The sequence below is a fragment of the Colobus angolensis genome, unplaced genomic scaffold, assembly GCF_000951035.1.
Source record: "Colobus angolensis palliatus isolate OR3802 unplaced genomic scaffold, Cang.pa_1.0 Scaffold151, whole genome shotgun sequence".
NCBI lineage: Eukaryota > Metazoa > Chordata > Mammalia > Primates > Cercopithecidae > Colobus > Colobus angolensis.
The window spans coordinates 2,239,216-2,250,225 of record NW_012114611.1 but is presented as its reverse complement, the minus strand read 5'-3'; the positions used below and the strand labels follow the sequence as shown (position 1 = coordinate 2,250,225).

At 51.3% G+C, this 11,010-nt stretch overlaps 1 protein-coding gene across 1 annotated transcript; it reads right to left on the bottom strand.

Annotated features, from left to right (window-relative positions):
- Positions 1 to 764: 764 nt before the first annotated feature.
- On the bottom strand, positions 765 to 9,522 carry RND1 (Rho family GTPase 1). Its single transcript, XM_011936226.1, has 5 exons — positions 9,279 to 9,522; positions 8,408 to 8,495; positions 5,641 to 5,750; positions 4,626 to 4,760; positions 765 to 1,861 (listed from the first exon to the last, which is right to left on the bottom strand). Exons 1-5 carry the CDS (start codon positions 9,396 to 9,398, stop codon positions 1,616 to 1,618), a joined length of 699 nt encoding a protein of 232 aa, XP_011791616.1. The 5' UTR covers positions 9,399 to 9,522; the 3' UTR covers positions 765 to 1,615.
- Positions 9,523 to 11,010: the final 1,488 nt, after the last annotated feature.

Below are 11,010 nucleotides of genomic sequence, written 5' to 3'. Positions count from 1 at the left end.
TCACCTCTCCTTGAACTCAGAGGAGACCAGAATCCCAGGAGCCTCCCCCAGCTTTGGCTTAGTCTGTCCACCTATGTGGGGTGGGATCTCAGCAGTTTGGATTCTCTACTGATCATTTCATCAAACCTTTTTCTCTCCTCTAGACTCTCCAGGGCAGTGGTTCTCAACCAGAATTTTTCCACAGGGATCATTTAGCAATGTCTGGAGACATTTTTGGGTGTGATAGCTGGAGAGTGGGGGTACTGTCTTCTAGCATCCACTAGATGTCTGGAACACTGCTAAACATCTTGGGCTGCATAGGACAGTCCCTCACAACAAAGCATTATCCAGTTCAAAATGTCAATAGTTCCAGGGTTGAGAACCCCTGTACCTCTGCTCTAGGGCTAAGGAACCCTTCCTTGGTTTAGCAGGTCTTGGGCAGGTCTAGGGTAGGAGGATGGGGGAGTAGAGAAGCTCCTTCTTGGAGGAGCTGGGGAATGGTAGAGGCAGCCCCTCTGCAACCCACAGAAAGGGCCCCAGGACAGCTTTTCTCTCATTATCATCAATCAAAGGGCTCAGCACAGTGGCTCATGCCTGTAATCCCAGCTCTTAGGGAGGCAGAGATGTGAGAATAGCTTGAACCCAGGAGTTCGAGACCTGCCTGAGCAATATAGGGAGACCCTGTGCTCCACGAAAAGGAAAAAAAAAAAAAAAAAAGACACACACACACACAAAAATACCAATTGTAACAACTAAAGAAAACAGAAAAAAATACGGAGCCAAACTCTTTATATGTATTATATTTTTCATTAATAAATAGGTTTTCTTCATTAAACACAGAACATGTAACAGATTGAAACACTCCCCCCTCCCCCCAGTTCCAAAGACAAGAGTCTATAAAACAAATGCCAGCTGTACTGCCCTAAGGGCAGAAAAAGTCTGGTGACCCCCACCCAGCCCTGCCCCTGCAGCACCACCACCCCCACACTCTGCAAGAGAAGGGGGTCTGGGGCTTCTCCCTTGGACCCTGGGGACTTAGGTGAGAAGCATGTGAATGTATGATGTCACCTCTCCATGAGGCATGGGCTATGCAAAGATGAGGTTTCCTTCTCATTGGCTCTGACCAGCTCCTGCACTTCCGATTGCATTTACGAAGCACCTGGGCTAAACCCCCAAGGGAGCTGCCACTCGGCTTCCCCACTCTGTTCAACTGCTGCCTCCTTAGAGGGGAAGGGAAGGGCTCTGGGACCCCTCCCATCCCCTGGCCTGCATGGAAACGCCGTGTGGAAGAGGCATGATGCTGAAGGTGAGGCTGCTGTAGGCCCCCAAGCCCAGGAGGCCAGCATGCCCCCCGTCCCCCACAGCTTTCCTTCCTCTGGAGCAGGGGGGCTCTGGGGTAGCCGCCCCCTCCACAACCTAGTGCCTAGCTTGGGGTATGATGGTTCTATCTCAGCATCAGGTCCTCATGCCGGGCCTGGCTCCTTCCTCGCCCCATTCCTGTCTCCTTCCAAGCCCTCACCATGGCCATCTGAAAAATTCATGTCCAGTATCCTAAATTGTCTCATCCTCCCTCTCCCCGTGCCTCTGCACCCCAAGGGAGGAAGTAGGGGGTTGTCTCCCCCCTCCAATTTCCACTTCACATAATGGAACAGCTTTTGGCCTTTTCCTTCTTGAAGGTAGAAGAGATGAGTTCAGAGCGACTGGGGAGGTGGAGCAGTCGTTTGGAGAGGCTTCGGACAGGGCTCTTCTGGGGTAGTGGGCTAGGCTTGTTCAGACACACCATGGATGCCATCCGAAAGATGCTGTGGATGCTCTTTTCTGAGGTGAAAGCCGAACCTTCCAGGTAGATTTCTGCACCTAGCTGCTTGGCTATTGCACAACCCTGCAGGAGGGGGTGAGGGCATTAATGCAGTGGGCCACAATGGCTCTGGGACGCTGCCTCTTGTGTGTCACTCCCCAGGGCCACTCCAGAGGGGACCCAGCTGCCAATCTCCAAATACCACCCTCTGCCGATTATTCGATTGTCTTGTCTTTTTTTTTTTTTTGGCATACAGCCTGTCTGATGATGCCTCTTTTTCTTAAGACGATGCGTGACTGCACATTATAAATCACCTGGAATACTCTTAAAACTATATTGATGCCAAACTAAATCAGAATTTCTGGGGATAGCTGGGGCAGTGGCTAGTGCCTCTAGTCCCAGCTACTCAGGAGGCTGTGGTAGGAGGATCACTTGAGGAGGCCAGGAGTTCAAGACCAGCCTAGGCGGCCAGGCGCGGTGGCTCATACCCGTAATCCCAGCACTTTGGGGTTACAAAAATAAACCTCAAAAATAAAAATAATAAAATAATAAAAACTTTTAAAAAATGTTTAAACATTCGCTGGAAGTGGGCCCAAAACTATAGTCTCAAATACTAGGGAGGATCCCTTGAGACCAGGAGTTCTACCCTGCAGTGAGCTAGGATCATACCATTGCACTTCATTCTGGGTGACAGAGTAAGACCCTGTCTCTGGGAGAAAAAAAAAGGAAAAGGAAAAAAAAAAATCTGGGTATAGAGCCAAAGCATTAGTATTCTTTTTCTTTTTTCATTTTTGAGACAGAGTCTTGCTCTGTGCCCAGGCTGAAGTGCAGTGGCATAATCTCAGCTCACTACAAGCTCCGCCTTCTGGGTTCACACCATTCTCCTGTCTCAGCCTCCTGAGTAGCTGGGACTACAGGCGCCCAACACCATGCCCGGCTAATTTTTTGTATTTTTGGTAGAGACAGGGTTTCACCGTGTTACAACAGGATGGTCTCCATCTCCTGACCTTGTTATCCACCTACCTCAGCCTCCCAAAGTGCTGGGATTACAGGCGTGAGCCACCGCACCCAGCCAGCATTAGTATTCTTAAGAGCTCCCCAGGTCAGGTGCGGTGGAGGCCAAGGCAGGTGGATCACCTGAGGTCAGGAGTTCGAGACCAGCCTGGCCAACATGGTGAAACCCCATCTCTACTAAAAATAACAAAAATTAGCCGGGTGTGTTGGCAGACACCTGTAATCCCAGCTACTTGGGAGGCTGAGACAGGAGAATCACTTGAACCCAGGAGGCAAAGGTTGCAGTGAGCTGAGATCGCACCACTGCACTCCAGCCTGGGTGACAAGAGCAAAACTCCGTCCCCCAACCCTATGCTCTCATGCACATAAGAAATTATCAAGGGGTCTTATCAAAAATGCAGATTCCAGGCCAGGTGTGGTGACTCACACCTGTAATCCCAGCACTTTGGGAGGCCAAGGTGGGAGAATCACTTGATGTCAGGAGTTCAAGAACAACCTGGGAAACATAATGAGACCTTGTCTCTACAAAAAATGTTAAAGATTAGCTAGCCATGGGGCTCGTACCTATAGTTCCAGCTACTAGGGAGACAGGAGGGAGGATCACTTGAGTCTGGGAGGCCAAGGCTGCATAAACAACTATTATGCGACTGCATTCCAGCCTAGGCAGATCACTTCTTTTTTTTCTTGAAACAGAGTCTCACTCTGTCACCCAGGGATTACAGGTGTGCACCACCATCCCTGGCTAATTTTTGGTATTTTTTGTAGAGACGGGGTTTCACCATGTTGACCAGGCTGGTCTTGAACTCCTGACCTCAAGCGATCCACCTGCCTCGGTCTCCCAAAGTGCTGGGATTACAGGCGTGAGCTACCACACCTGGCTCTTTTTTTTTTTTTTTTTTTTCCTTGAGACAGAGTCTTTCATTCTGTCACCCAGGCTGGAGTGCAGTGGCACATTCTCAGCTAACTGCAACCTCCATCTCCCACGTTCAAGTGATTCTCCTGCCTCAGCCTCCCAAGTAGCTGGGATTACAGGTGCATGCCACCACAACCTGCTAATTTTGGTATTTTTAGTAGAGACAGTGTTTTGCCATGTTGGCCAGGCTAGTCCTGAATTCCTGAGCTCAAGTGATCCATCGGCCTCAGCCTCCCAAAGTGCTAGGATTACAGGTGTGAGCCACTGTGCACAGTGCCCCTCCTCCTTTATTTATTATTTTTTTTTGAGACAGGGTCTCTTTTTTTGTGTGTGTGAAATTCTTTTTTTTTTGAGACGGAGTCTCACTCTGTTGCCCAGGCTGGAGTGCAGTGGCCGGATCTCAGCTCACTGCAAGCTCCGCCTCCCGGGTTTATGCTATTCTCCTGCCTCAGCCTCCCGAGTAGCTGGGACTACAGGCACCCGCCACCTCGCCCGGCTAGTTTTTTTGTATTTTTTTAGTAGAGATGGGGTTTCACCGTGTTAGCCAGGATGGTCTCGATCTCCTGACCTCGTGATCCGCCCGTCTCGGCCTCCCAAAGTGCTGGGATTACAGGCTTGAGCCACCGCGCCCGGCCCCGTGTGTGTGAAATTCTAATGAACACCTCTAATGATTCTAACGCAGGTGGTCAGAATACAGTCTTAGAAATGTGGGCACACACAGGAATAACTCGCCTGCTAACTGACAGCATACATCTGGGTAAGCAGGTACCCACCACCTCTCTCCAGGTGAATCATTTGCTAATTATTACAGCAGTTGTCTCTTGCCATAGTGGAAGAGTTTGAGCCAGGGCCATATTTCAAGCTGTCTGCCTCTAGCCTTCCTCACTTCACCCTACAACACGCATTTGCACGTGCACATACCTGCTCATACGAGATGGGTGCCTGCTTCTGGTGGGACAGCTCCATCAGAGTACTCAGGTCTGTTCGCAGGTCTGTCTTGCAGCCAATGAGCAAAACGCGGGTACTGGGACAATAATCTAGGATTTCTGTCCTCCACTGAGGGGTCGAGCAGGAAGAAGGGAAGGAGAAGGAGGAAAGGAGGAGAGTTAGTGGTAGACAGATACCAGGAGAAGCTTGGCTGGCAACATCACACACATCACCTCACTTATCACCAGCGCAGTCCTCCCTCTGAGTCACAGCATCGCCACTGCACTAATTACATCATCTTCCTGCCCATGAGGCCTTTGGGGTCCCCAGAGTGCTAACCCAGGAGTCTGTTCCCCCAGTCTATGGCCCAGTCACCAGAGAGAGCACAAGGGCAGTTCTCTTCCCACTCTCTGCCAAGCATACAGAGCATGGATCTGCCCCCTCACCCCAAAGGGCCTCACAAGTCCAGAATGCCAGGGGGAAGCCAACCAGTCTCTTCCCAAGGGAAGAACGTGATCCCAGCATCTTCTATACTATACTAGATACACAAGGTTTCCTAGGACTCCTCAGCATTGGCGGATCTGCCCAGACCCAAGCATTTCATACCAGCAGCTCAGCTCAGACCTGCCTAGCTTGCCCATTCTCAGTGGGACTGGGACCAGGATATATAGAAGCTGCCTCCAAAGATCCCATGCATGACCCTCATACCATATCACTTAAAGGTTCTCTGACTCTCTGTCCTCTGCTTCCTGAGTCTTCAACACCACCCTCCCCTGTGGGGCCTCTGGCAAGGCAGCACGGGATAACAAAAAGGGTGGGAGGCAGCGGGGTAAGCAGACCCAAGTTCCAGTCCCAGAGCTGTAGCTAATGGTGTGGCCTCGGGCAAATCTCTTCCTTCCCGGGCTTCCGTTTCTTGATGTTATACAAGAGGGCATTCATGACAAGGTCCCCACGATTCCTTCTTGATCCTCATGCTGAGTTAGAGATTGAAGAGTTGATCTAGTCTTACCTTCTTGAGTGCGCTGTCCACTGTCTCTGGACGGCTGATGTCAAAACATAGTAATACTGCATCCGAGTCGCTGTAGCAGAGTGGACGGACATTATCGTAGTAGGGAGATCCTGGTGTAGGCCAGAAAGAGTTGATGGTGATCCATGGTGCTTTCCTTCCCCAATAGGCCTAAGCCCTAAAGCCCTGGGAATACCACCCATGATCCCTGAGGATCCACCCATCTCCCAGGGGGAATGTGCTATGGCTGGAAGCTTGGGACCTGACCGTCTGCCAGAAGGTCATGCAAGAATATCATCCCCCTTGGTCCAGAAAAAGGGAAAGAAGGCAAAATAAAGTGGGTGGAGTTTAATTTGGCCCTGTCTGGGTCTCCTACAGCAGCTTAATTGGACATCTACTAGTTTTCTGAGTCCCAGAAGATGCTTCCAGCCCGGCAGAGAGACAGCGCTTATTTCAGGGTTCCTCTCTTCTAGAGCCTGCCTGCTGCCCAATTTCGCTCCCCTCTGCTCCAGGGTCTCCCCAGTGAAGAGACAAACCTGCCTGTTACGTAACCTGGCTGCTGCTTTGCCATGGGGGTCAGAACTTTAGGAGGCTAGCAGGGGAGGGAAAGAATCAAGGGTTCAGTGCCCCACTTCTGCACCCACCCAGATCGGCTTACACTGAAAAGGGCAAAAGGAAAGCTGTACCCCCTGACCCCTGCACATCTCAGAAAGGCAGTCTCAAAGACAGCAGCACCGATGGCTGGGGATTTAGAGACTAGAGCAAGAGTCCTTCATTGGGGGGGAAACAGGTAATGCAGACCCAGGTGGTCCCATATGAGAGAATGCTAGGGTCTGAGCCTAACCCCTCCACCCTGGGGAAGGAGCAGTAGCGGATTTGGAACCCAGACAATCCGTGCTCAGAATAGCAAGCAGCCCCTCTCCCTGCACCGCAATCGCCATGGAAACTGGGGGGAATCCAAGCTGGTGGGGGGATGTTGATCATTAAAAAAAAGGAATACAGGGGAGTTGGGATAGCTGCCTGCTCCTTTAGCAAGCCTCCCCCATCCCCTTCTGAGGTGGGGTCTTACTACTGCAGCACTGAGCGGAAGCACTGCAGCATTGGGGAAGGGGGAGGGGAGGAGGCCTCCATTTTGGCTCCAAGCAATCCCCCTCCCTTAAGACCAGCAAGTGAATAATGGGAACAGGGTCAACCCTGACCCCAACATTGGGAAACCCTATCCCACACACCACGGCCACTTCCTCCTTCCTTATGGGAACCTAATCTGAAAGAGGGAGTTTGAGAATAACTGACAGCCTTTATTCTTTCGGAAATTGGGGGTTGGAGGTGTGACACAGGAAATAGAGACTACACTTGCTGATTTTCCATGATCTGGTTTGGGATTTGAGGGCTGCATTCTGACTGTGGAAGGAGGGAGAAGGTGAGGGGAGGGGGTTTGGGCAGTGGTAGTGAAAAGAGATGAGCTGCAGTAAGATTCTGGGAAGATTGGAAGGTGGGAGGGTACAGCAGATGAACAACCAAAAAATTATACATCATGCAGTCAAACTGCATTCTAGTCCGATCTAGCCAGCATAGCACAGCCCAGGAGAACCAGAACCCTGCCTCCCAAGCCCTGAAACTGCAACAGGGGAAAAGCACACCAGGTTGGGGAATTTTTGTTTGGGGAGGAAAGGCTCATTGTCTGTCTAACCATCCCCTAGCCCCAGTCTTTTCAGACCTCAGACCTGGAGCATGGGAACAACGACTGTTGGAGGAGCAGGACAGCATATTTATTATGTAGCAGGAAACACCCAGTGATTTATGGTCCCTTTTAAAACTCAGCCTGAATATGCATTTTTGGGGAGGGGTAGATTTTATTTTCTTTCTCCTATTCCCGGCTTTTACGCCTTTATTATGACTCTGAGTCAGTCTTTTGAAAAAGATATGGGGTAAAGAGATAATGGGAAGGGGTCAGAATTAAGGCAAAGGATAGCCTAGCACTAAGGGCTTGGGGCTGAGAGGCTGGAAAAACATTGTTTCTACATTCTAGAGAGACAGGGCATCTTCTACCTCACCCCAGTAGAGGGAAAACAGTCAGAGCCAACCTCCCCTCTGCCCTGCCAGCCACTATTCACAACTGACTATGCCCTATATTAAGCCATCTCCCCCACCCTCCAAAACATCGATGATGCATCGCTTCATCCCCGAGCTGCAGCGGTGTGACGAGTGGGGCTGAGCTGCGGCAGGAGGACAGCAGTGGCCCAAGATGGAATGCAGGAGACGAAACTGAGTCTGAGCAATCTTTCCCCAAAGCAGACTTGTCTCCGCACCCCAACCACACTGCCTCCAGCAGCACTGCCTCTTGCCTCTTATTTGGCTTTGCTCTGGGGAAGTAAAAAGTGTGTGTGTGTGTGTGTGTGTGTGTGTGTGTGTGTGTGTGTGCGCGCGCGCGCGCGCCCACGCATTTGGTTGCAGGGAAGGAAAAGGAGAAGTCCTGTTTTACTGCCCTCCCACCTCAGGAATATTCATGGATCCCTTCACCTCATCATCCCAGCCCTCTAAAGGGTAGAACTAGACCCAGGGAAGAGAGTGGTTCCTGGGCTTCACCTACTCTGTACCCTTGGACCATGCAACTGAGTCGACCAACTGTCACCCTTCCCCATAACTAATGAGTCTTCAGATTCTCTTCTTTCACTTCTCCCCACCAAAGGGGAAAACAATTTCTAGAAGACAGCAGCTACACAGCAGACCAGTGGGGGTGGGAAAGGGGCATTTGGAGTCGAATTCTTACCTGAGGTATCCCAGAGACTAAGCTCCACCCTCTGCTCCTCCGTCTCCAAACAGGCTGTGTAATTTTCGAACACGGTGGGCACATAGGTCTGTGAAAAGAGAGGAAACATTCACCCCGGGCACCCCTACCCTCAGATCCCCTGGTTAGTGCTGGCTACACACGCACTCACCAGAGAGACAGTAAAGTCACAGCAGACAAGAAACCAGAGGAGATTCCTGGGTCAGGAGGGAAGGGACTGTGGAGGACCGGGCACTTTGCTCTGTGGCAGTGAGAAATGTGAATGACACCCCCCACCACCACCACCGCCGCACCAGGGGTAATCCCCTCATATCCTAGACGATCAGGGACACACACACACACGCAGATTCCTCCCATCCCCAGATTTGTGTTTCCCAGTTTGAGAGAGCCACAGGCCAAAGCCAATCCTAGCTCATCTCCTCTCAAACCCCTCCAGTATGGTGAAGAGAGGGCTGCAGAAGCCTGCCTGGAGGCACTGGCATAGAGCCTTTGAGGAGCAGGTGAGGGGATAGGCAGGGATTACGTCAAGAAGAAACCCCAGACTCTCAAATGCCTCCAGTGCCCTCTCCTGAGAGCAGACTCCAGGGACGCAGGAAGGTGGAGGGGATCTGATGGGGCCTTTGGGTGAAGAGACGAGGAGGAGCCAGCGGGGCGGCAGAAGTGGAGCAGGTCTCAGGGGAAGCTAAGGCAGGGCAGTCCTCCAGCCAAAAAGCAGCGGAGGATGGGAAAGCCTCAGAAAGCGGCTGAGGATGAGCTGGGGCTGGGGGAGCCACGTCTCCTGGGCAGGTGGAAATCTACCCCAAGTCGGGCTGGCAGAGAGAAAAGCCGGCCACTGGGCGGGCAGGCAGCTCACCTCTGGATAGCAATCCTTCGCTAACACTTGTAACATCGCGGTCTTCCCACACTGCACGTCCCCGACCAGAACGAGCTTACATCTGGCCACGACTGGCTGGGGGGCCCGTCTCTCTTTCATGGTTGCAGTGTCCGCGGGACTTGAATTTCGATTCAGAAGGGAGGGTTGCGCCAGGTGCGTCTCAGCACAACAATGCGGCCGGATTCCTTTCCTCCCTCCAACTGAGGAGGAGGCCGGCACAGCCGCCTTTTATTTCTCTGGCTGAGCCAATCACAAGAGGAGGCGGACTCTGTTACGCCCAATCCCTGAGGTGGGATTCCCTCCAGCAGCCAATGGATCTGAGGATCTGAGTCAGCGCCCCCTTCCTCCCTTCCCTTTCTCTTAAAGCTGCACCGTTGCTTCCCCCAGAAAGGGGATTCCCACGTTGTTTTGCATTTGTATTAGGAAGGGGAAAGGGTACTAGAAGCAAAATGAAATGATCTGGAGTGTCTACCAATAAGTGTCAAAAAAACAAACTAGCTATGGAAGCAGGAAGTGAGGTCAGGCTGGAGTTGCAGGGACTGTCCGGGGTGGGTTAGAAGAGCAGGACCTGCTTAGACTATAGACAGATGTGTGTGTGTGTTGGAGGAGCGGGGGGTAGGGGAGGTGGCTCAGAGCTTCTCTGACCTTTTTTTTCTTTTTTTTTCCTTACATCTTTTGTTTTAAGTAGAGACAGCGGTCTCACCATGTTGCCCAGGCTGGTCTTGAACCTCTGGACTCAAGCAATCCGCCTGTCTCAGCCTCCCAAAGTGCTGGGACTACAGACATGAGCCACAGCACCTGGCCTGATGTCTGACTTTTTTGTTTTTTCTAACTCCCATCCAAACCAGTTCTTGCTTCCCCTTATTTCCCCTCCCAATATCAGCTCCTGCTGTACCTCTTTTATTTTTATTTTTATTTGTGTGTTTATTTATTCATTCATTTTGAGACGGAGTATCCCTCTTGTTGCCCAGGCTGGAGTGCAATGGCGCGATCTCAGCTCACTGCAACCTCCACCTCCCTAGTTGAAGCAATTCTCCTGCCTCAGCCTCCTGAGGAGCTGGGATTACAGGCACCCACCTCGATGCCCTGCTAATTTTTGTATTTTTGGTAGAGAGGGAGTTTCTCCATGTTGGTCAGGCTGGTCTCAAGCTCCCGAACTCAGGTGATCCGCCCGCCTTGGCCTGCCAAAGTGGTGGGATTATAGGCGTGAGTCAGCATGCCTGCCTGGCCACTGCCCCCTTTAAAGCCTTCTCTTCTTCAAGAATCACCTTCACCACCAAAGAGAGAGAGAGAGAGAGAGAGAGAAAGAGAGAAAGAAAGCTTTCTAGAGTCGTCCAGAAAAAACTACACACCACCTGACCCAGTGACGGATAGAGAGAAATGAGGGACTCTGGCAAGTGGAGATGGGAGAGAGGAAGAAGACAAAGCAAACACACTCACTGTTTGGCCAGACAGCCTCTCACCCATGCCTACCAGGAGCTGCTTAGGGGTGTTTGTTCTGTGGCCTAGGCTCAGCTTCCTGGATGAATCAGGCACAGGTCCAGTTCCATGTTAACGCCCACTGAAACTGACACACTAATTGTGTCACCTGGTTAAAGTTCAGACTGGACCCAGGATTTTGGGATTAGAAGCTGGAGGACAATCTAAGGTTGAGATGAACTACAGAACTTTTTTTTTTTTTTTTTTTTTTGAGATGGAGTCTCACTCTGTT

Coding starts and splice junctions, on each gene's coding strand:
- RND1 (XM_011936226.1), bottom strand. CDS start 9,398: ATGAAAGAGAGACGGGCCCCCCAGCCAGTCGTGGCCAGATGTAAGCTC. Junction 8,496..9,278: donor CGAAGGATTGCTATCCAGAG/GTGAGCTGCCTG, acceptor CTCTTTTCACAG/ACCTATGTGCCCACCGTGTT. Junction 1,862..4,625: donor CACCCATCTCGTATGAGCAG/GTATGTGCACGT, acceptor CCCCTCCTGCAG/GGTTGTGCAATAGCCAAGCA.